Genomic DNA, 20,886 nt, shown 5'->3' on the forward strand with positions numbered 1-20,886 from the left:
GAAAATATGTCTGTTTGGTGAAGGAAAAGGGGGACCCCTCTTATTTTGTGGGTCGTGTCATTTCCTTCTCTGCATAACTGCAGTCTATCTCCTCAGAATCTTTCTTCCACTCTCTCGAAAATTAAATTTTAAAAATTAAACTTTTGAATAAAAAATTATATATATATATATATATAAATATCCGATTCATTTAATGATGTTTGTTTATTCATTCACGTGGAACCTTTTTTTTTTACAATGTGAATGTTCCCATGTGAACAGAGAGATTCGAACCTGAGTTTGAGAATAAATTTTGTTATCAGTTGAATCACTCAATCTTATATTATAAAATCATACTTTATAGATAAAACTAATATGATTATCAAATTATATATATATATATATATATCACATTTTGTATGGGTTTAGGTTAATAATCAGTACAAAAAAAATATCAGGACATGTGTATAAGAGAGGAGGGGTCAGGGGAGGGAAATTTATCTGACAAGGGTTATGGTCATGACTCGAACACAACACAAAATCACGTTCACAAGCTCATATAAAAACAAAGAAACCACCCCTTTCTCTATCTTTATCGTCAGTTTCTCCGCGTTTCGAGTTCTTTTTCCTACGTTCAAAACTTTGCCAAAGAAAACCAGGAGAGAGAGAGAGAGAGAGAGAGTATGGCCGCCATTAAAGCCAGCAGCCTGCTCTTGCTGCTCTTCACTGTAATTCTTCTGGTTGATGAAGGTCGCTTCATCTTAACTTCGTCGTTCTTTTTTTCTTGCTGATATCTTTCTCCATAGAAATTTCACACTCATTCTTCTTGGTGTATATACATATATACACACACAGTACTGCCTCTCGAATCACTTGTATTTGCGCTGAATCCTCCATAGCTAAGCCTCCAAGAAATGTCCCATTCTTCTTGCGCAAGAAATGTGTTTTCCCTTTCTCCTTCTATAAGAAATGTGTGAAACGTCTAACTTTGCATAAATGTATATATTAAACATCATTTCAGGATCTGGAAATGAGCCTCCAGCCCCATGTCCCTCTGCACAGAGAGCGATGAATTCTCCGCCATTGCAACCACGTCAGGTGAATATATACACAGAATCACGCCGCAAGAAAACAATCAAGATTCTCTCACGTGGATTTTCATATAATCAATAACGTGGGTATGAATAAATAAAACAGGGGGGAAGAAGAGGGGAGAGGGTGGAGGGGCGGGGAAGGAAGATGATTGGATCGACGGCGCCGGTATGCACATACAATGAATGTAGGGGATGCAGATACAGGTGCAGCGCCCAGCAAGTCCCCGTTGAAGGCAATGACCCTTTCAACAGCCCTTACCATTACAGATGCCTCTGTCACCGATCCTGATGATACCATCTATATACACACATATATACATATATGTATATTTCATGTTGTTATCAATGTTTTCCTGTAGCTAGGGTTTTGTTTATTCATCTCTCTGTTGTTCTAAATCGAACACTTTCGTTCTGCCTTATACGTGATAGTTTGCTAATTTATGTAGTTTGAGAGAGAATAATTAAATAGGAAATCCCGTGTCTAGATGATTTTAGATATTAAGGCTGAAGAATAATGATTTTTTTTTTTTGCTAAAGAAATAATAAGGGATTATTTGTATTACACAAATATATTCTATATTTTTTTTTGTGAAAAATTCGAGTAGAAATAGGGGGGGAAAAAAAATCATATATAAGGCCATCGTTTGTCATTTATCGAGCGTTGGTGAGATTTATTTTAGGCTTTAGGATTCAAATAAAAGCCCATTTATATGTATTTTAGACCCAAACGAATCCTACAAAGTGAACCCAACATGGGCTTGGCCGCTAGTTTTTTGTTTAAGGTCAATCTAACTTTGGTTTTTCTTTTATTACGTTTAAAAAAAATAAATTATTAACCTTTATTAAACCGAAGCATTATATCTTTATATCTTTATTAACCTTAATTAATATGTTTTCAAATACTATGCTAACCTTGTGTTATGTCTCTATTCATTTTTTTCGGTAATTCTCAAACCGAGCCGAATATACACTTTGTTATGGTAATCGAAAGCGGTTTTCTAAGGGAACCGTTCGATAACCGGAAATTCCCGGTATGAGCAAAATATAGGTTTCTTCTTTTCATCTTCTTCACTTACCTCGACCGCTTGAAAAATCGTCTGCCGGAGTATTAGCGCCACCATGTTCTCAGCTGTCAGACGGCTCAGAGCATCTCCGCCATGGCTCCGACTCGGTGTTTCCCAGCTCCGGTTCGAGAGGACGCAGGCAGGTCAGAACAGGCGGCGGAGCAAGTTGCCGTCGCTGCCGCTGGAGAAGGCGGATGAGAAATCGGAGTGGTGGGCCGTTGACGGAGAGATGCACGAGATCGGAGATCACGTCCCTCCGCGTGAACGATTCGTCATCGCCAGGGACAATATACCCAACAGACGCCGCAAGCAGCTCCGCGAGCAGTTCATGCGCCGCACGCGACTCGTCCTCAAAGAATCGGTCTGTTGATATGAACTCCTCTCTCTGTTTTAGGGTTTTTTTTTTCGCTTGTTTTCTGAGTAATTAGAAGAGCGAAAACGAAGAGGAATTGCTACCGCGGTTCGATTTCTATCATTTGAATTACTAGGGAAATTAGTGAAAGGAATTTGATTGATGCATTTTGCTGCTTTAGACAACTAGGGTTTTGAATTAGTGGGATGAACCATTTGCAGTCGTATCTTGATGTAATTCTGATGGTTAGGAACATGAGCCGTGGTGCAAAAAGTACATGGAATTGTATAACGAGCTTAGAGAGAATTGGGAGAGGCTTTACTGGGATGAAGGCTATTCCAAAAAGATTGCAAGGGATCATGCAAACTATGAATCTGCTGAGGAAGATGATGAAGACTTTAATCCATACAGGTTTCTCTCATTTAAACAAACCATGTTTCACAATGTAATAATATCTAGGTACCAATGGTTGATCTCTGATAGTTTGTTTCCCGTGGTCTTCACAGAAGCAGGCGGCCGCATGGTGATCATATGAAGGTAACGAACTCAATTATTTATGATGTAGTTGGCAAAGATACACAATCAGAAATATTTAGTGTCTGATGGCCGAGAGAATTGAACTGACTGCAGGACCAGGGTTTCAATAAACCCGCACAAGCTGGTAACTGGGATAAAGTCAGTCAAATTCGGGACCGATTTGAATATGACAGAGAACGGAGAATGAGAGAAAAAGGTAAGTGTTTGTTCCGGAAAAACCAACCCTTTTGTGTTTCCTTGAAGATCTTTGCCGCATGAACAGTACAGCTCTAGAGCTGTAATATGATCTGTTCTGGTTCTTTGAAGTGAAAAGCCAACATCAGGAATCAGTGTCCAGATGAGAAACCGATTAATCAAAAAATCTTGAGCTGCCTTAGTTTTGTCGAGTGTGAGTGTATAATAATATTATCTTGCAATCTGCTGGCAAGTTGGGAGAACGCATATTTTTATCACTAATGTCTGCTAAAAGAGGAGATACTGTTAGTATTGTAGATTTCTTGAGATGAGAAAATAGATGCATGGAGTTTGTCATATAGCATGTTGCTGTCAGAAAATCACATTAACAGGTCTAACATGTTGTGCTGCTTGAATATTCTTGATCAGTTGAATTTATATTTTAGGAAACTCTCTCTCTCTCGGTTTCTCATGTTTGAGTTTCATGCTCACAGGCTCTGTATGCTGTCTGTCTGTCTGTATGTTATATGTTCTACTTACTTCTTTGTAGAGATTTGATCTTCTCATTCTTTTGTCTTTCTTATTAGCATCTATGTCTCCAGCATAGCCTATTTACACATCGGAAACACTGGTCTCTTAGACTAATTAGTTCTCTCCATGCAATCGATTTAACTTCACCAGTCTTTCATGCTTGTGATCGGAGTTGTGTCATATGTCAAAATCCTAGGCATACCCTATTTCTTCTTACACACCCCATGCTGACTTCAGTTTATCAGCTGTTTATTGGATGTGCAAGAACTGAACATCTGAACACAGTGACAGTGTACCCTTCTAGGCCCTTCTTATCTTAGATGCAAATCAAGTCTTCGATCTGCTCGTTGAGTTTGTCAATACGGAATGGCTGTATTTCTCATTTCTGTTCCGCAAAATCTGTGTTGCAGCCTTTGCGCCGATGAACGCTGCACCGACTTCCTCGGATTCAAGAGACTCGAGTTGGAACAGGCAGAGACGGCCCCTAGATACCAAGAAATACTTGAGGGATTGAATCCATCAGCTTCTCCAGATTTCAAGCAGTTCCAATGTCATGGGAACGTAGATCCAATGAAACTCCGACTTATATCTGCAAAAACATGTGATAGGATCGACAAGAAGCTGACCCAAACGACTGGGTTTGCGCGGCAGAAATGTTAACCGAGGTGCGGAGATTTTGTCGGACTTGAACCAATGAACCCGTCAGCGTTTAGGATTCAGTTTGAAGCAAGTTCGTAAATGTTTGTTCTCCACAGGGTTTTACAACAATTAAGTCACGAGGTTTTCGAAATTACATAATAACCCCTTATCTTTTCATTTTCACCAATTTAAACCTAAACCCAGAAATTCACCTTTTACCGATTTATTCTTGATTTCTCTTTCTTCTTCTTCTTCTTCTTCGTTGCCATTGAAGTCGAATCCCCCTTAATCTCTCCGTTCACAACTTTCGTCGAAAATCACTGTCATCTTGTCAGAATTCTCCACATGAAGGCCATTGATCCTTGTGCTGTGACCATAAATTGCCGTTGATTCGTCGTCTTTTTCGCCGCGATGAGCCCTAAAAAACACAAAATTGATGATAAAAAAAAATCAAAATTGATGAAAAAGAAAAAAAAAAGAATTGATGAGAAAGACACCCGAAATTTGCGAGAGAGATTGTCCGAGGAGAAGAAGAAAAACAAACAAGAGCAGGAAGAAGAATACGTGCCGGAAAGATCGTTTCTTGACGACATAATGATAGGGTTTAAAATGACTAAAATGAAAAGGTGAGGGTTTTATATAAAATTTTAAAAGTATAGGGATCTTTATGGATATAATAAAAATGATAGGGTTTTAAATAGAATTATCCCATTTCTTCCCTGACAACTGAGATAACTTTCATACACCGCGAAATTGGATTTGAGCAGAAAAAAGCATTGGAAACTTACAGTATGTATATAATATAATTTTCTTTTTGGTTAGATTACAGTATATAAATATTTCTCCCATAAAAACTATCATTATGCTTTTTTTTAAGATATAGCAAATTTTCGTATTTCAAATTTCATTTCAAGAGAGAGCCCCCCAACGGATTCCGACGGCGACCGGCGCCGATCGCAGAAGAAGAAGAAGATGAGCGGAGCGAGGTTGTGCTGTTTGGCATCGGAGTTAGGGTTCGAAGGCGCGGGAAAGTTGGATCCCGACAGCTTCGAGTGGCCGTTTCAGTACGACGATGCCCGCCCCATCCTCGACTGGATCTGTTCTTCTCTCCGCCCTTCTAATGTTCTCTCTGTCTCCGAACTCTGCCTGTGTGTTCCATCTCTCTCTCTCTCTCTCTCTCTCTTGATTCGGTTACTTTGTTGTTGATCGAATAATCTTCGACAACTCGAGAATCTTTCTCATCTGTGCTGTTTCATCGAGAATCGGAGTTGGAATCCTGGAATATTTGCCGAAATTAGTTGCATTTGGTTCTTGTTTTGGCGAATTTGGCGTAGTATTCCTGCAATTTGTGTGGATTTATGCAAGGTTGGCGAATCTGGTATCTTTGCGATTAGAAGAACTCCTTTTGTTTATGCTTTTAATGATTGTGGAACACATTGAAAAATTCAAGAACTTTCAAGTAATTTGCTCTGAAAATTGATGAATCGAAACCTATCTGTAGATAGTCTGAGTATCTGTGCATTGATGGGTTATTGTCTTCTTTCTGGGTGTAGGTACGAGCAATTTTTACAAGAGGGAAAACTATTAGAGGTAACTTCGTGTGCTTTCTTTTGCTTGCTTCCGTTTGATTCTGTTCTGGCTGTGGAGGTTCTTCATATTTGTATGCTTTCTTCGTCATGATCTCCCTTTGTTGTATTCTTATGGTCCATAACATGTTTCATGGTATCAGGGAGAGGACCTGGACCTGGCTTATGATAGCATTTCAGCATTTTCTTCTAGGAGAAATAACCAGGAGGCAGTTTTTGGAGCCGAAGAAAGCGTCAAAGAAATAAGGTTAGAACTTCATTCATTTGTTTTATTTAGTACTTTCGGTTTTAGCATCAAAAGGTTATTTTGATATTCACTATAAGAAATTGGCAAGAATGTGCCCAGGATTTGGTTTATCTTTCGTGCATTTTACAAGCACGAGTGTCTAGATCCTTACTGTGTGAGATCTCCTTAGGCCATCGGTCCATCGGAGGTTTTCATGAGTACCCTACATCTTGTTGGCCATATGATGTCGTCAAGATCAACCCTATGCTTGCTGATTGTTTCATTTCAATTTCCAGAGATGCAACTTTGGCATATAAGGCCGAAGCCCTGGAGTTGCAGAAGCAGCTAAGAAGGTTACAGACCCAGTATGATTTGCTTAGTGGCCAGTCTTCAGCTTTGATCCAAGGGAGACGGGCTAGAGTTGCGGCAACCTCTACAGTAAATGGACAGCTAACAACCATAGAAGACAGCCTATCTGCTAGGAATTTGCAGGTCTGATATTGTCCTTGCACAACTCTGCTGCACTATGCGTTCTTTTTCATCTTTGGAAAATCTGTGACGTTTTTGTCTGTTTTTTTCCTGTAATCTAGATGAATGGAGTTCTAGGAAGGTTGGCTTCAACTGCACAAGAGCTGTCACATTATCATTCTGGTGAAGGTATAAATTTTTGTCCCCTCTCGATCTTTCTTTAGGTTAAAGTTGTTTCATTGTTAGAGGATTATTCCTGAGCTTGTTTACAGTTCTAATTTGGAAAAAAAATTTGGGTCTCAACATTTGTGAATTGACTTCACCCGATCAATGAACTTTACCTCCATAAGATAGTTGTTGATCACGAAAGAGAAGTTGATTTCAAGATCATTGGACCAAGCTTCTTTTTGGACCCCAAATAATGTACTTAATTTTTAAAGATGCAGAATTTTTTTTACCGCAGGATAATCTTTGTTACCTCTTAATTCTATATATCTTGCAGCCAGCACCTAAATTTCAATCCTTCTTCCATTCATAGGTGATTTACAGTTATGTTCTTATAACTGGTTATATGTTGGAAAATTAGAGTTATAGCAGATGAAAGTCACATCTTGTCATCTTTATTTGCTTTGCTTCTAATTGGTGTCATATCTGCAGAGAATGGCATCTACTTAGCATACTCCGATTTCCACGCATACTTGGCTGGTGATTCAGCTTGCATAAAGGAGCTAAATCAGTGGTTTGCTAAGCAGCTAGATACAGTAAGTAAATTTGATATAATTTTGTTAATTTCTGTTAGGAGGACAATTTTTTCTTAAATAATAGTAATGTGGTGCACAAGATATGTCAGCAAGCAGTCACTCTGTCTCAAGACTCTCAAACCTGTTTATGTACTTGTTTCTGTTGGTCCGCATCTGTTACCATAAATAGGGACCATATCGTTTAGTGGCAGAGGAAGGAAAATCAAAATGCTCATGGGTTAGTCTTGATGACACATCAAATATCTTGCGAGGTAACCACTTTCTTCTGCTTATTATTTACGTTCCCTCATGCATATGTAGTCGAGGCTTTTTTTGTTTATTATTATTTACAAATGTGAAGATTTCTTTCAGGCACCCTAATTTTTGCGTGGATTGCTTAAATGTTCATGCAGTTTCTTTGGCTGCCTCAGTATATTAAATATCCTATCTTTGCAGTTTCAGCAATGAGTTATGCCATATAATCTTTTGCTTGTTTCAAGCTGGCTTCTCTGATAATATTTCTTTCTTTCTTTCTTTCTTTTTTTTGCAGCAGACTTGGAAAAATCCCAACATCAACGTGTATCTGAATTGCAACGACTTCGATCCATGTATGTGTTATATGCTACTCTGGCAGTTCAGCTATCAGATTTTGTTTTTGTGATGCCATTCTACATTTCCCGATAAAGGTTTTGCGAAGCTTTTGATACCAGAATGGTGGATGGCGTTATTGATTAGGGCCGGCAACTTTTCCCATGCATACTGGGGCATACCAAAGAAACCTTGCAAATGATTTAGCATCTAAACCATGGTGTTGTCAGGCATATAACTTCCTACTCCTGAAGGCATTTTGTTTTTATTTTTGGCAGATTCGGAACAAGTGAGAGACAATGGGTTGAGGCCCAGGTGGAGAACGCTAAGCAACAAGCTATTCTCTTGACTCTCAAGTCTCAAGTAACATCAGATGAAGCTCATATTCATTTTGATCTACATGCTCTAAGGTAGAAGAAAGTGGAACATCAGAGCAAGACCTTGTCAACTTTTCATTTGAACTTTACATAACAATAGATGTGTGTACTTCTGTGCAGGAGAAAGCATGCCGATCTAGTTGAAGAAATCTCCAATCTTTATCAGAAAGAAGAAAAGCTCTTATCTGAGGTCTGTGTGTACTTGCCTCTGGCATTTTCCTGTTTGTAGAATTGAATCCATGGGCACTTTGATTTTGCACTGACACCATGATTGCTTACTCTGCTCTTGTTTTCAGACAATCCCGGAACTATGTTGGGAGCTTGCCCAACTCCAAGACACCTATATCTTGCAAGGTATTCTGCATTAGCTCTTTTGTTCTTTCTCTTGAGGCTCTTGGACAGCTCCTGAGGTCCATGCAACTAACTCATAAACTTGCAGGTGACTATGATCTGAAGGTCATGCGCCAAGAGCTGTATATTGGAAAACAGAAAGTGGTATGCTGGTCTTGCTTCTTCTTCTTTTTTTAATGTGTTCTCCCTTATGACAACCCTTTTTCGCCTTAGGAGCGGGGCAGCTCTATCTCCATTTCCCTTGGGAAATACTTTATGCCGTGTGTGGATCGATCTCCGATCCTATCTGTAAAAGATATATTAATCACAATTCACATCACATCTGTTTCCATCCACGAGAGCCCATGAAATGATCCAGAGATATCAAGACCTATTTGTCACAGATTCTGTCTTGACATTCAGAATTTTTATTGCAGTTCATCAATCATCTGGTTAATCAGCTTGCAAGGCATCAGTTCTTGAAATTAGCATGTCAGTTAGAGAAGAAAAACATGCTTGGAGCATTCTCTTTGCTCAAAGTTATCGAATCAGAACTCCAGAGTTACCTCTCCGCCACCAGAAGCCGTGAGGTCTGTTCTTCCAGGGTTCCATTCCCCATTTCCTTCGGAAAATCGAGGAGCAGAATTGATCATCTTGGCACTTTATGCAGGGCCGGTGTTTGGCGTTGATCCAAGCTGCTTCTGACGTTCAAGAACAGGGAGCCGTGGATGATCGAGACAGCTTTCTACATGGAGTTAGAGATCTCCTCAGTTTACACTCAAGTAGCCACTAGTTCCCCCTCCCTCAGGAAACTATTGCAATTAATTGGGTTTTCTTCTAGTTTTTCCGGCTGATTTCCATCTATCGTTGTCGCAGATGCTCAAGCTGGGCTATCGAGTTACGTATCAGCGCCAGGCATTGTTCAGCATATAGCCTCCCTTCAATCAGATTTGTTGTCCCTTCAGTCCGACCTCGAGAATTCCCTTCCAGAGGACAGAAACAGATGCATCAACGAGCTGTAAGTCACCGTTAGAAACTGTATATATCCTCAGACAACATATTTTACGTTCCTCCCATGGAAACTCGTGAATAGTCACATATATATATATACGCCCTTTTCCTCGGTATCTGTCAGGTGTACACTGATTCAGAACCTGCAGCAACTACTATTCGCATCTTCAACGACAGCGCAACCCATATTGACACCCTGGGTATAACTCATCAACACCTTTTCAGTCCTTGTGTAAACTCATCAACTACGACAGTTTGAGTCTAACTTGTTTTTGTTTTTCGTGTCTGATTGTAATAATAGCCATTAATGAAAGAGCTCGATGAAATGGGGAAAATCAACTCAAAGCTCTCTGCAGCAGTCGAAGAGGTCACACTTGAACATTGCAAGAAAAAGGAGGTAAAAATCTTTTTCGAGCTTTTCTCTAATCTTTGGTTGAAAATACATTCTACTGAGGGGGAAAAATTCAACCCGGTTTATTCTAACACGAATCTTAAATCTTTGCAGATTGTGAAGCATCATTCCCAGGAGGTGGCGTTTCAAAGGCGGGTATTCGTGGATTTCTTCTGCAACCCCGACCGTTTGAGAAGCCAAGTCAGGGAACTCACCGCCCGTGTCCGAGCTCTCCAAGTCTCATAACACAAAGTACATTCTCTCCATCTTCTCTTCTAATCTTCCAGTTCTTACCCATCTAAATCGTTATTATCAACGTAAATCCCATTCCGAGCTTTCAACGATTCTCCAAATTTCATAGATTCAGAAGAGAGAAAAAAGGAGAGCTTATTCTACTGCTTTTTTACATTATGTAACTAATATTGTAAGCTTTTGATGTGATGTTGATCTCACATTATGCGTCGGATAAAACGGAACGCTATTCAGTATTCTCAGATGATGTGACCACACTGAGCCGTGACAGTGGTGGTCGATCTTTCTTCACGGCCGTGGTCTTAGGGTTAGCCGTGGGAGCAGCACCGGTGGTGGTTCGGTGAAGGTGGCATCGGAAGGACCCATCGTGAGCCGTTGGTGAGCAAAGACATACCTTTTTGGGATCTTTGGTCATCTCAGTGCTTGACTTGCAAGCCAAGTCACCTGTCTTCTTTTGCAGTATCTTCTTAGCTACATCTGTCTTAACCTTTGGAACCCTAATTACCAAAAATGATTAGACCCAAAATGCATCACTTAGCCAACAAACCTCTGATTGTACATCCAAATGGACTGCTAATGGAGGTTTGCTAACCAGTTTTGTCACTCCCACAGTTAGTTTTTACTGGGGGTGAACATTTGATTAGGTTATGCATAAATAAATCGAATAATAATGGTTATACCTTTAACCAAACCTATTTAAGTATAAAATAATAAAAAATTTAATGTAATTGTTTTTATCAATAAAAAAGATTTAATATAAAGTTTGAATGGAAATGAATTCGTAAAATGAAAATTCTAATATCAAATAGCAATTAATAATGGCGATTTTTAAGAATTTTATTTTTCTATGGAAATATCTGAAGATTTTAAAATTGGAGATATTGTTTATATAACATGGAAATCAGCAGCCACACTAACCCTCCTCGTGTAATAATCTACAAACCACATCTAGATTTCTCATAACTGAGAGTGTGAGGAGATTAAGAGAATTTGAAATTAAAGAATCTAGCTAATAGTTTCAGTTCACATGTGGCTGATAAATACTTGTTTGAAAGCATGATGTTTAATCGAACCATTTTGATTGCCTATTCACAGAATTTGTCTGGAATTTTTGAAAATTTCGAAACTGTTATTAATGTTACAATATCGAAAATTGTATATGGTTTACTACCAGATACTGTTTGAATTTTTTATTATATAATTTCGAAAAATAAAGAATTTAGAGAGTGGCAAACTCAGAATACGTAAGAAAATATTGTATTTCTGATGATGTTCTTGTCCGTGTGAATGATCAATTCATCATCACTTTTCAAATTATTAATTATTATTGTTGTTGTTGATGATGAAAAAATTGCTAATAATTCTCGTCAAGGCAGGGAAGTAGGAATTCGAAAATAGAAAATAGAAAAGAAGATTAATTAATAATAATAAAAAAAATATTACCATGAAATTAGCGTCCAATTCTCTGTGCTCTTTGCATCCAACGACATTTTGTTTCTAACCAGAGGAAATATGTGAATATATACATATATAATATATTAAATAGAAGAAAAACACAAAATTGAAGAGAGGTGATGACGTGTCAAATTATGCATGCTTGCATGCATGCCGAGCGTGCAAGCTAGCATTGGGTTGATCCGACATCGTTCTTATCCAATGTCTATGCTTATTTTCCAATTTCATTATATTTATCCCCCAAAAAAAAAAAACATTCCATTAATTGGTCAAACAAACATGCGTTCTGCATGCAAGATGGATTAAATTTTAATGTGCGACTTCAATTACGTATAATTCGTGATTCATTTGTCGAGTATAATTAATAATACTACATTTTGATTAGTGTTAGTTATTTTATAATGGTTCAAGGTAAGATTTTTTAAATATACCTTAGATTTATTATACACATTTACGCTACAGTAAATATCGGGACAATCAAGGGTCTTTACAATTTTGTGAGATCTAATATTCATTTGGGGACCAAGAATGAATGTATATATTCATGAAACAAACAATAAATTTTTTTTTTTTCAAAGTTCGTAGACAAAATTTCAACCAAGTTTGTTACTAAACATCTGAACAAACGAGAGAGAGAGAGAGAGATTATTCAAATTCAAGAGGAATAAACCAAAAACACACAAAAATAGGTGAAGAAAAAAACAAAACGTGACCATTGAAACCCTCTAATTCAGGATGCGTTGAAACCCTAAACACAAACTATAAATATAACCCGACACTCTCATTCACGACAAAACACACAAAAACATAAACTTTTTTTTTTTTACAAAACAATACAAAAATGGCGTCGAGCAAAATGGCATTGATGGCGGTAGCAATGGTATTGGTCGCCGCCTCGTTCGAGAGCGCGGCCACGGCCTACGAGGTGTGTAAAATGACGCGTAAGGAGCTGTGGTCGTGCAGTCCGGCCGTGAGACGTTCGCCGGCGAGGCCGACGAGGGAATGCTGCGTCGCTCTTAGAGATTCCGACTTGAAATGCTTCTGCAAATACAGATACTCTCCTCTCCTGTCGGTCTTCGGAATCGAACGCAAGCATGCCGACACTCTTCCCGTTAGGTGCGGCCTCACCGCCGGCCCCGTTTGCTAATTCTTTAATTAACCCTTTTGTTATCTTCTTCGACCTATATCTATTATGGATTTTTTTAATTGTTTGTCCCTATCGTATTTGTGAAACTATCCCTTTTAATGGAGCTGATGATGATGATGATAATAATGATATTTGTTGCTAAAGGTGCATTGCTTACCACCCAAATTGAAGATTGATAGTCCATATTTACATATTGATCGATATAACAATTCTATTGGCGCATCCGAGATTAGATGGTTCAACTGGTAAGAGATGGAATAAAACTTCTTTCCAAACAGATTCAAATCTCCATCGGGGGAGAAAAATTTGCCTAAATTTTTTCGATTGTCTAAAAGATGTAATTGAAACAAAAGTCCGATAAAATTCTGGATTATCATTATAATTACAATCAAACCAAAACCCCAAAGCGAACTTAAGCGACCAAAATCTTGGTTTATCTTCTGTTTAGCTTCCATCATCGGTTATTGTTTGTTACTCACAATATTAATTTATTTACCATAATATCATTAATAACACTCAATTTCAAACCAAAACTTGGAAATTTCTTTTTTTTTCGTACATAACTATATGTCTATATCTATGGAAAAAAAACAAAATAAAATAGTATATTAAATATAGTACAAATGTGATTTAAAGATCTTGCTTTTTTTTTTACGTTAAAAGCATCATTATACAAAAAATTAAGAAGATTTGTTAAATCATTCTTTTACGTGACATGGCCGTGGCTTCTTTTTTACACTAATTTTGAAGCGTGGGTCGTTCTTTACACAACATTTGATTGCCATAATTTCCATCACCTTTTTCTTTATATTTGTTCGTGCATTGCATGTCCCTACCTTTATTTAATCTCAGCTGTTTTCTTTTTTTGCAAAAAATGATGGCAACAAACAATATAATTCTGTAATTAGTTTATTTTCCTTATCCTATCATAAATATAAAAATGATTATATAATTATAATTAGAAAGTTAAATCTTTCTTGATTACCTTGGATTCACAGGCAGCACGTGAATGGTCCACTTTTGCTAAGGAAAACAATGATAAATTTCGGAAAATTTTTTAAAATCAAACTATACATCTACTTTTGGTGAAGGAAATACGAAACATGATTTTTTTATGTAAAAAAAATACAAGGGGAAATTTAGAATGGATAATTGAAAGTGTTCTAACGTAGAATGATTCAACATCATTTAATTAAAATTGCATCAAATATTTGTGTTTTCAAATTTAAAAAAAAAAATTAAAATCTAAAAATTTAAATATAAACCATTTATAGATGTAAGAATGGAGAAAAATAAATTAGGCTGGAAATGATTTTTAACCGTATATGCGTTGGGAATTGGTATAAACTTATTGCTATGATTTTAACCTTAACTACGCATAATTGTTATAGACGTATAGTTTTTAATTTAAAATCTAACAGACAAATATTTGACTAGTGGTTGGTTGAACCCTACCCGTCAAATGGCAAATGCCACTGGTCAAAATTTTCTGGTCATTCCCCAATATAAAGTTTTAGCAAAAAAAAATATATATTTTAAATTCATTCGTTCAACATTATCATTTAAAGCCCATATATAATTGTAATTAATTATAAGACTCAATTTAAATAATGAAATAAAGCAAGTCAATGAGCAGCGTACAAATTAAATTAAATTAAATTGGTCACTTGATGAATAGAAAATAAAGCCACAAAAAGTTTCATTTTTCTTAAATATCATATAAGGCTCCCTTTACCATAAGGTTTCACGATTTTTCTCCTTTCCTTTTTTTCCCCCCTCCTCCTCGCATACATACATGTACACATACACATCATAATACATATATATATATATATATATATTATCCTCACATCTTATATTAAAATCCTCCCTCTCTCTCTCTCTCTCTCTCTCTCTCTCTCTCTCTCTCTCTCTCTCTCTCTCACGCGCTGCATCTTCATAACACTCGAGTTGGCAAGAAACACATTGAAAAGCACCCAAACCCGCCATTCCCCTGCATATTCAACGTTCAAAACAAATACGACTTATATTAGCATTACACATACATACATACATACATACATACATACATATACATGCATATTCAAGACATGTCCTACTAGAATAACTTCTAAATATAAGATTAGATCTCCCACTTCTGTAAAAAAAATATTACTATAATAAAGCATTGAGCGTGTAACATTGCGACATGGAGATCCAAATAAAGAAAGATCGATACTTGCTTGGTAAAAATTTTACCCTTTTGGATTTGGCTTTGAGAAGCTGAGGAGAGATCTTGTACAGGTCCTCGTCCACAGGCTTCGCCGCCGGCCTCCGCGTCGCAGCCGGAGTAGGGGAAGTGGTCGGAGCGTCAGCCTCACGCGCCGCCTTCAAGTTGCTGTGCTCTTTGGTTGCAGCTCTTCTCACGCGTGGAGGCCCCTGCCCCACCTTCGCCTGCCCCGTCGTTATTATTATTATTATTATTATTATTATTATTAATATTTATTTGATATTTGATGAAATACAAACGAACCCACTTTACAATTTTCTCCAATTATTTGATTTTCGAAACTGTTTGGTTCTTCGTTGTCTTCATCTCAGATCATGAGGAATAAGAGTATTTATATTCTTTGGACATATTCGAAATATCCAATTTCACTTGGGAACAATGTGACCACTCGTTCGTTATCCGAAAAGCATAGGACTATCATAAAACACCAACAACAACAACAAAACTTTAGTGTAACCCATTATTTCAACGTTAATTTCCGTAACAAGAACGAGTTGTAAAAACACATACTCTCTCTCCCACACACGCACATACATGTATACGTACACATATACGTAAAGGGGAGATATATATATGTAAGTACCCGACGGCGAGGGACGACGATCATGGCGGGGGCAAGGAGGTGGTCGTCGTAGAGATCGCCGGCGACGTAGAGATCGCGATCTTGATTAACGGCGTAGCCGTAACGGAGGACGCTGGTTTGACGTGCCGTTTCGAAGCACTGTGTGAACGGAACGGCGTCGTTCCAGTCCCAGCTCCCAAAAGCCGGCACGTGCCCTCTCCTGCAGTACTCCCCGTAATCCTGAACGAAACCCAGAAAATTGCAAAGGAAAAACACACACGCACATACACTAAAGTTAATTAAGCATTACACATAGAGAGGAAGAGGAAGATGAAGAAGAAAGATAGATTTTTTTTTAACGTACTACGTAGTCCATGATGAAGGTGGTTTCCTGAGAAAGATATTTTTTTTTTTTTGCGGTTGCTTTTCACAGAGGCTTTGAGAGTGAAAAGAGGGAGAAGGCGTGGGGGTTTTAGGCTTATGGGCACAGAGAGACAAAGGAGTTGAGTCAGTCCCTCCCTCTTTAAAGCTCCCAGAGAGAGAGAGAGAGAGAGAGAGAGAGAGAGAGAGAGAGAGAGAGAGATGGGTGCTTTTCTTCTTTTCTCTGGGGATAACTTTATCAAATATTCCACCTTTTCTTCTTCTTTTTTACTGAGTTTATTTTCAGGGTTTTTTTTTGTTTTTTTTTCTGTCTTATAATTTTCTTTTGTTTTCGTATTGGTTTGGATTTTCATAAACCGGAAAAAGCGAAAAGGTTTATTTGGATGTTGGATCATGTTGTAAAAGATTTATTATTATTCTATATCATGTTTATGAATAAATTTGGGATTAATGCGATATTGATGTTGATGATATATGTTTTTGAAAAAAAAAAACCTAAAAAAGATATTAGTATTGCTAGAAAAATCGAATAGAGGAAGAATTAGCTAGTGTGTATTCTTATGTGTGATACATATATCGGAATTTTCTATTGGGTATATAACACTTTATAAAATATTTTATTATTGGACAGGTTATATATATTGCGACTAGAAAGAATTTAAATCTTTTAAAAAAAACATATTCTCACTGGACAAACTATGGTGTTAGAATTTTTCGTCTAATGTTCAAGGTTATATAAGCTAAGTGATTATTCACAAAACTATTTCCAGAATTAAACATCCTTATATTCGTATATATGTTGAAACATTCTAATCGTGGACCATAAGCATAGAGTGATTATTGGTTTTTTTTTGGAATACTTGGATTGAAAATAAAACTTTCGATTAATAATCTGAATTCGACCATTTATGGAATTGAAGAAATACTTGATTTCAACCGAGATATCCATCTAGGTTTAAGTTTTTAAAAAATCTCGAATTCTTTAAATTGACATTTGGTCATTAATAAAGATATGATGGAAAAAGAGAGTATTTAGGGAACGATATAATTCGATTTTAACTTGAATACGATAAAAATCGCTGTAATGTAAATTATTTGAACTTTTAAAAATTTTAATTTCCAATTTAAAAAATAATAAAAAGGTGAAAGGAGAAAAGTGGAATATGCAGAGAAAGAGTTAAGGAAATGAAGTTTAGGAAGAAGGCCCACATCCAATTCACTGAGACACTTTGTGCTCTGTGCAAACACATTGCCACAAACCAAAGCAACCCCCCCAGCATTCATTTATTTTTATTTTTATTATTATTTTCAATTACATCCTTTTTTTCGTTATTAAATGTCTATTCTCCTTTATTTATTGACCTATTTATTCAATTTTTATTTTTATTTGGACAAGAGTTAGGGTGTGGGGTTAGGTCAAACAACCGAAACAGTTACATAGCAGCACAATTAATATGGTTACTGCTCTTTGCAGCCTTTGAAATTTTGAAGGATGGTTTAAATATCGAATTAAATATTCTATTTACACAAAGATGTGATATATATATATATATATATATATATTGTTCACAGGAATTTTTTTATGGAGGTTATTGGATGTGATGTTTCTGCGATATTAATAAATATTTTTATCTTAAATCGAGATATATAGGGATATGGACCTATGATGATAGAGTTTTTATTTAAAATATACTTGGCTGTTGCTTTGGGCTTTGAGCCCCCTCTTCATTTATTCATATACATATATATATATATATATATATATATATATTAATTTGGTTAGGCATGCCTCGGTTATTTTACGATTAGTTTATGATGTTTCCATCATTAATCCATCGGGTTTTGTGTTCTTTTTTGGTCTAAATTTAGTGTTGATTTGTTTCCTTCATTTTGATTCTGTCATTGTTTTAGTCTGAATTTTTTATATTTTACAAAATTATATAATCTGAATCGATTTTTTTTATGCAGTATTTAAATTTCATTTGAGTTTTTAATTTTTATCTGGAATTTGAAAGATAGTTTTTGTCATATGTTTTTCGATTATATATGTCCGAACATAAATAAGTATATCTATTAACTCCATATGACAGACAATGACCTAAAACAAAAACAAAAGTTTCATTTGTTCGTAACTATACCCATCTAAGGGTTACTGTAGTGGTTAATCTGATGGTGCAATGGTTGGGTATTCAACTCCACTTGACAGCGATTGACCTAATTTCTAGGTTAATAAGGCCGATATATAAAGATTGATCTCGGATCGGATATTTATCTATAGGTATGAATCCTCTGTTATAACAAAAAAAATTGCAGGCATGTTATCCTTTTTTTCTGAAAAAATATATTTTTTTCAAAGCGTTTACCGTTTGTTATTTGATTAGATTTCGGTATAATATTTGTTTTGTTTTGTATTATTCATTTCTATAAAATATGTATTAATCGGTTATTATATTATATTTTATTCGGTTTAGATTCAGTAGGTTTTAATTTTTATTATGGGAAATATATACTTTTAATAAATTTTTCTGTTTTTGTTTTGTTTTTTTAATATTATATTCGATTTTCTGAAACATTACGATTCAGAATCGAATTTTTCGATTCGGTCCTGATAAACGTCCACACCATTTGAATCTAAAATCTATAATTTAACTCAATAAAATATATTTTTTAATTAAATTCATTGGAAGGAGGTTAGGGATTTCATTCGTTCTATCGTATTTAAAATATCATATAAATATATCATATAGTCGAGAAATTGAAATTTGAATATGGACGAATTCGTATATATATATATATATATATGTGAATATCTTAAAATATAATTTGTTGAAATGAAAACATCGAAACATAAACAAACGGAATATATTTGAAATCTTAGCATTTGTGAACTCTCGAGTTTGGTTTATGTACGCACGCAGATTAATTGAGTGTAGACTTTTGTTTTTGGTTGAATAATTGATTTTAGACTTAGGGTTAGGGACCAAATCATATATTCGTAATTTTAAGTTACATAATATTTCTCTCAAGCCTCGATAATGAATGGTATCAACTAATGTTTGCAACAAAAGGATAAATGGGGTATCATTAAATGCCACTCATCTACTAAGTTGGCGGGTCCACTAAATGCCATTTATCATTAAAAAAAAAAAACATTACCCATTGAATTATATATAAATTTAAGAATGATATTAACCAACTCAAAATGGATTTGAAATTCAATATTAGAACCAACAACCATTCCAAGGTGAAACACCTCCCCCTCTATTATTAGATATAGAATATGAAGTGAAAGAGAGATGGTGGTGATACAAAAGGAGCATATATCATATGTGTTTAGTTGGTGAATGAGAACAGGACCAGCTTGAATATTCCCTTCATTCCTTCTACTTGTCTCATTATGTTAAGGAATATTTCCACAAGAAGAAGTTTCTTCATGGTATCAGATTGAATATCCATACCCATATCTACATATAATGGGTGTGTATATGTATATACTCTATTTATGTATGATGTACATATATATATGGGCTTGAAGAGCTTCACCATAAGCTGGGCTGAATGAAACAAACTCCATTACATAGGACTAAAAAAATTGCCTTTGAAACCCAAGTTTGGGTTATTAAACATGTTGGCCGTTGCCTCTGTTTTTTTTTTTTTGTTGTAACGTAGGTTTTTCTTTGTATTTCTTGAAAACCCAATAGCAAACTCCGACCTGAAATGCTTCTGCGGCATTGATAACGAGCCCGCCACCTCCCTCTCTTCTTCTTCCCGTCGCGGCATTCACAATTCTTAGTGCTTTTTCCTCCCATATCATCTGATTTGATTTAAATTAATTTTACGAGTGGATTCGCTCCTTGTAACCCTCCGATGAAAACAACAAGAGAAGAACGGCGATTGTAACGAATTTGGTTTCCGAGGAACCCACACAGTACCGGCAATCCACTATTGATGGAAAGCAATACTGAAAAACACAAATCATCGGCACCCAAAATCTCACCGAATCGAGAACAGGAAAACACAACCAAAGAGGAGACGACCCACTCTCTCGGGGAGAGGGTCTCACCAAACGGGCTAAAAGCCCAACGAATGGCTTTTTTTTTATTATAAAAAAAATCAATGAGGTAGGGTAAATGTAAAATGGCATCGGACCCAGTGATCTTCCACAAAGCCCAAAACAACTATCGGGTACAATTTTCGTGGGGACCACATGAAGTCATCAAAGGCCACGTGTCCACCACTTACTGGAAGGAGCATTCAAACCACTGACCCACGCTCCACACTACCACATTTTCGTTTTTCACGCACAGAAATAAATTTGAATCACAACACCCAGACCCATTGTTTTACTACACTTATAACCATACCGAATAAACATCCGTTATATCGCAACCGAAATCATCCAGCAAATATATAGCGACAGAATAAAGTACGCGGAAGGAGCAAAATATACAGCCCGAGAAATGCTGCGAAAAAAAAAAACAAACACCGCAACTTTGGCCAATATGCAGAAATCCGTGAACCAAGAATTGAAAAGGAGGAACAAGGTGATCTCAGAGCCGGTGAGGATCAGTTACTCGACGGTTTCCGCCTTCTTCGTGGAGGAGCAGATGATCCAGGCGAAGCCGTAGGGATCCTTCAGCACCGCTTGCACGCCTCCGCCGCAGCACGCGCTGGCTTCACCCTCGGTCGCTGCGTCTCCGTCCTTCACAGCGCCGGCCGCGACAGCTTTGGCC

The 20,886-nt window shown here is 36.7% G+C and overlaps 7 protein-coding genes across 9 annotated transcripts in view; 4 read left to right on the plus strand and 3 right to left on the minus strand.

Moving 5' to 3' along the window:
* The first annotated feature begins 532 nt into the window (after positions 1-532).
* LOC104818992 lies at positions 533-1,518 on the plus strand. Its single transcript, XM_010548842.1, has 3 exons — positions 533-729; positions 1,001-1,077; positions 1,177-1,518. The coding sequence occupies exons 1-3, from the start codon at positions 663-665 to the stop codon at positions 1,360-1,362; spliced, it is 330 nt and encodes a 109-aa protein (XP_010547144.1). The 5' UTR covers positions 533-662; the 3' UTR covers positions 1,363-1,518.
* A 578-nt stretch (positions 1,519-2,096) lies between these two features.
* On the plus strand, positions 2,097-4,553 carry LOC104818995. Its single transcript, XM_010548848.2, has 5 exons — positions 2,097-2,498; positions 2,740-2,900; positions 2,996-3,026; positions 3,120-3,222; positions 4,142-4,553. Exons 1-5 carry the CDS (start codon positions 2,193-2,195, stop codon positions 4,243-4,245), a joined length of 705 nt encoding a protein of 234 aa, XP_010547150.1. The 5' UTR covers positions 2,097-2,192; the 3' UTR covers positions 4,246-4,553.
* Positions 4,554-5,256: 703 nt separating this feature from the next.
* On the plus strand, positions 5,257-10,885 carry LOC104818994 (AUGMIN subunit 3). 3 transcript variants are annotated; one of them, XM_010548845.1, is made up of 19 exons: positions 5,257-5,518; positions 5,924-5,960; positions 6,100-6,203; positions 6,479-6,674; positions 6,773-6,839; positions 7,308-7,411; positions 7,581-7,662; positions 7,941-7,998; positions 8,257-8,388; positions 8,476-8,545; positions 8,652-8,709; positions 8,795-8,850; positions 9,123-9,275; positions 9,356-9,467; positions 9,562-9,703; positions 9,821-9,896; positions 9,998-10,093; positions 10,202-10,339; positions 10,574-10,885. In XM_010548845.1, the coding sequence occupies exons 1-18, from the start codon at positions 5,343-5,345 to the stop codon at positions 10,331-10,333; spliced, it is 1,851 nt and encodes a 616-aa protein (XP_010547147.1). In that variant the 5' UTR covers positions 5,257-5,342; the 3' UTR covers positions 10,334-10,339; positions 10,574-10,885. The 3 variants fall into 3 exon arrangements, with proteins under 3 accessions (XP_010547147.1, XP_010547146.1, XP_010547148.1); XM_010548844.2 differs by lacking the exon at positions 10,574-10,885 and having other exon boundaries at positions 10,202-10,528; XM_010548846.2 differs by lacking the exon at positions 10,574-10,885 and having other exon boundaries at positions 7,944-7,998; positions 10,202-10,528.
* LOC104818993 lies at positions 10,541-11,835 on the minus strand. The gene is made up of 2 exons (XM_010548843.2): positions 11,783-11,835; positions 10,541-10,836 (listed from the first exon to the last, which is right to left on the minus strand). Exons 1-2 carry the CDS (start codon positions 11,827-11,829, stop codon positions 10,566-10,568), a joined length of 318 nt encoding a protein of 105 aa, XP_010547145.1. The 5' UTR covers positions 11,830-11,835; the 3' UTR covers positions 10,541-10,565.
* An 800-nt stretch (positions 11,836-12,635) lies between these two features.
* Positions 12,636-12,941, plus strand: LOC104820118 (putative lipid-transfer protein DIR1). Its single transcript, XM_010550491.1, has one exon. The coding sequence runs from the start codon at positions 12,636-12,638 to the stop codon at positions 12,939-12,941; it is 306 nt and encodes a 101-aa protein (XP_010548793.1).
* Positions 12,942-14,790: 1,849 nt separating this feature from the next.
* On the minus strand, positions 14,791-16,361 carry LOC104818996. The gene is made up of 4 exons (XM_010548849.2): positions 16,137-16,361; positions 15,794-16,012; positions 15,180-15,374; positions 14,791-14,934 (listed from the first exon to the last, which is right to left on the minus strand). Exons 1-4 carry the CDS (start codon positions 16,146-16,148, stop codon positions 14,878-14,880), a joined length of 483 nt encoding a protein of 160 aa, XP_010547151.1. The 5' UTR covers positions 16,149-16,361; the 3' UTR covers positions 14,791-14,877.
* Positions 16,362-20,723: 4,362 nt separating this feature from the next.
* LOC104818997 (uncharacterized protein At5g48480-like) overlaps positions 20,724-20,886 on the minus strand; it is a 921-nt gene continuing 758 nt past the window's right edge. The window contains exon 3 of the mRNA XM_019203122.1: positions 20,724-20,855. Coding sequence (XP_019058667.1) covers positions 20,724-20,855 — 132 coding nt within the window. The remainder of the gene's footprint in view (positions 20,856-20,886) is intronic.

Source organism: Tarenaya hassleriana, unplaced genomic scaffold (genome assembly GCF_000463585.1).
Source record: "Tarenaya hassleriana unplaced genomic scaffold, ASM46358v1 Cleome3, whole genome shotgun sequence".
NCBI classification, from domain to species: domain Eukaryota; kingdom Viridiplantae; phylum Streptophyta; class Magnoliopsida; order Brassicales; family Cleomaceae; genus Tarenaya; species Tarenaya hassleriana.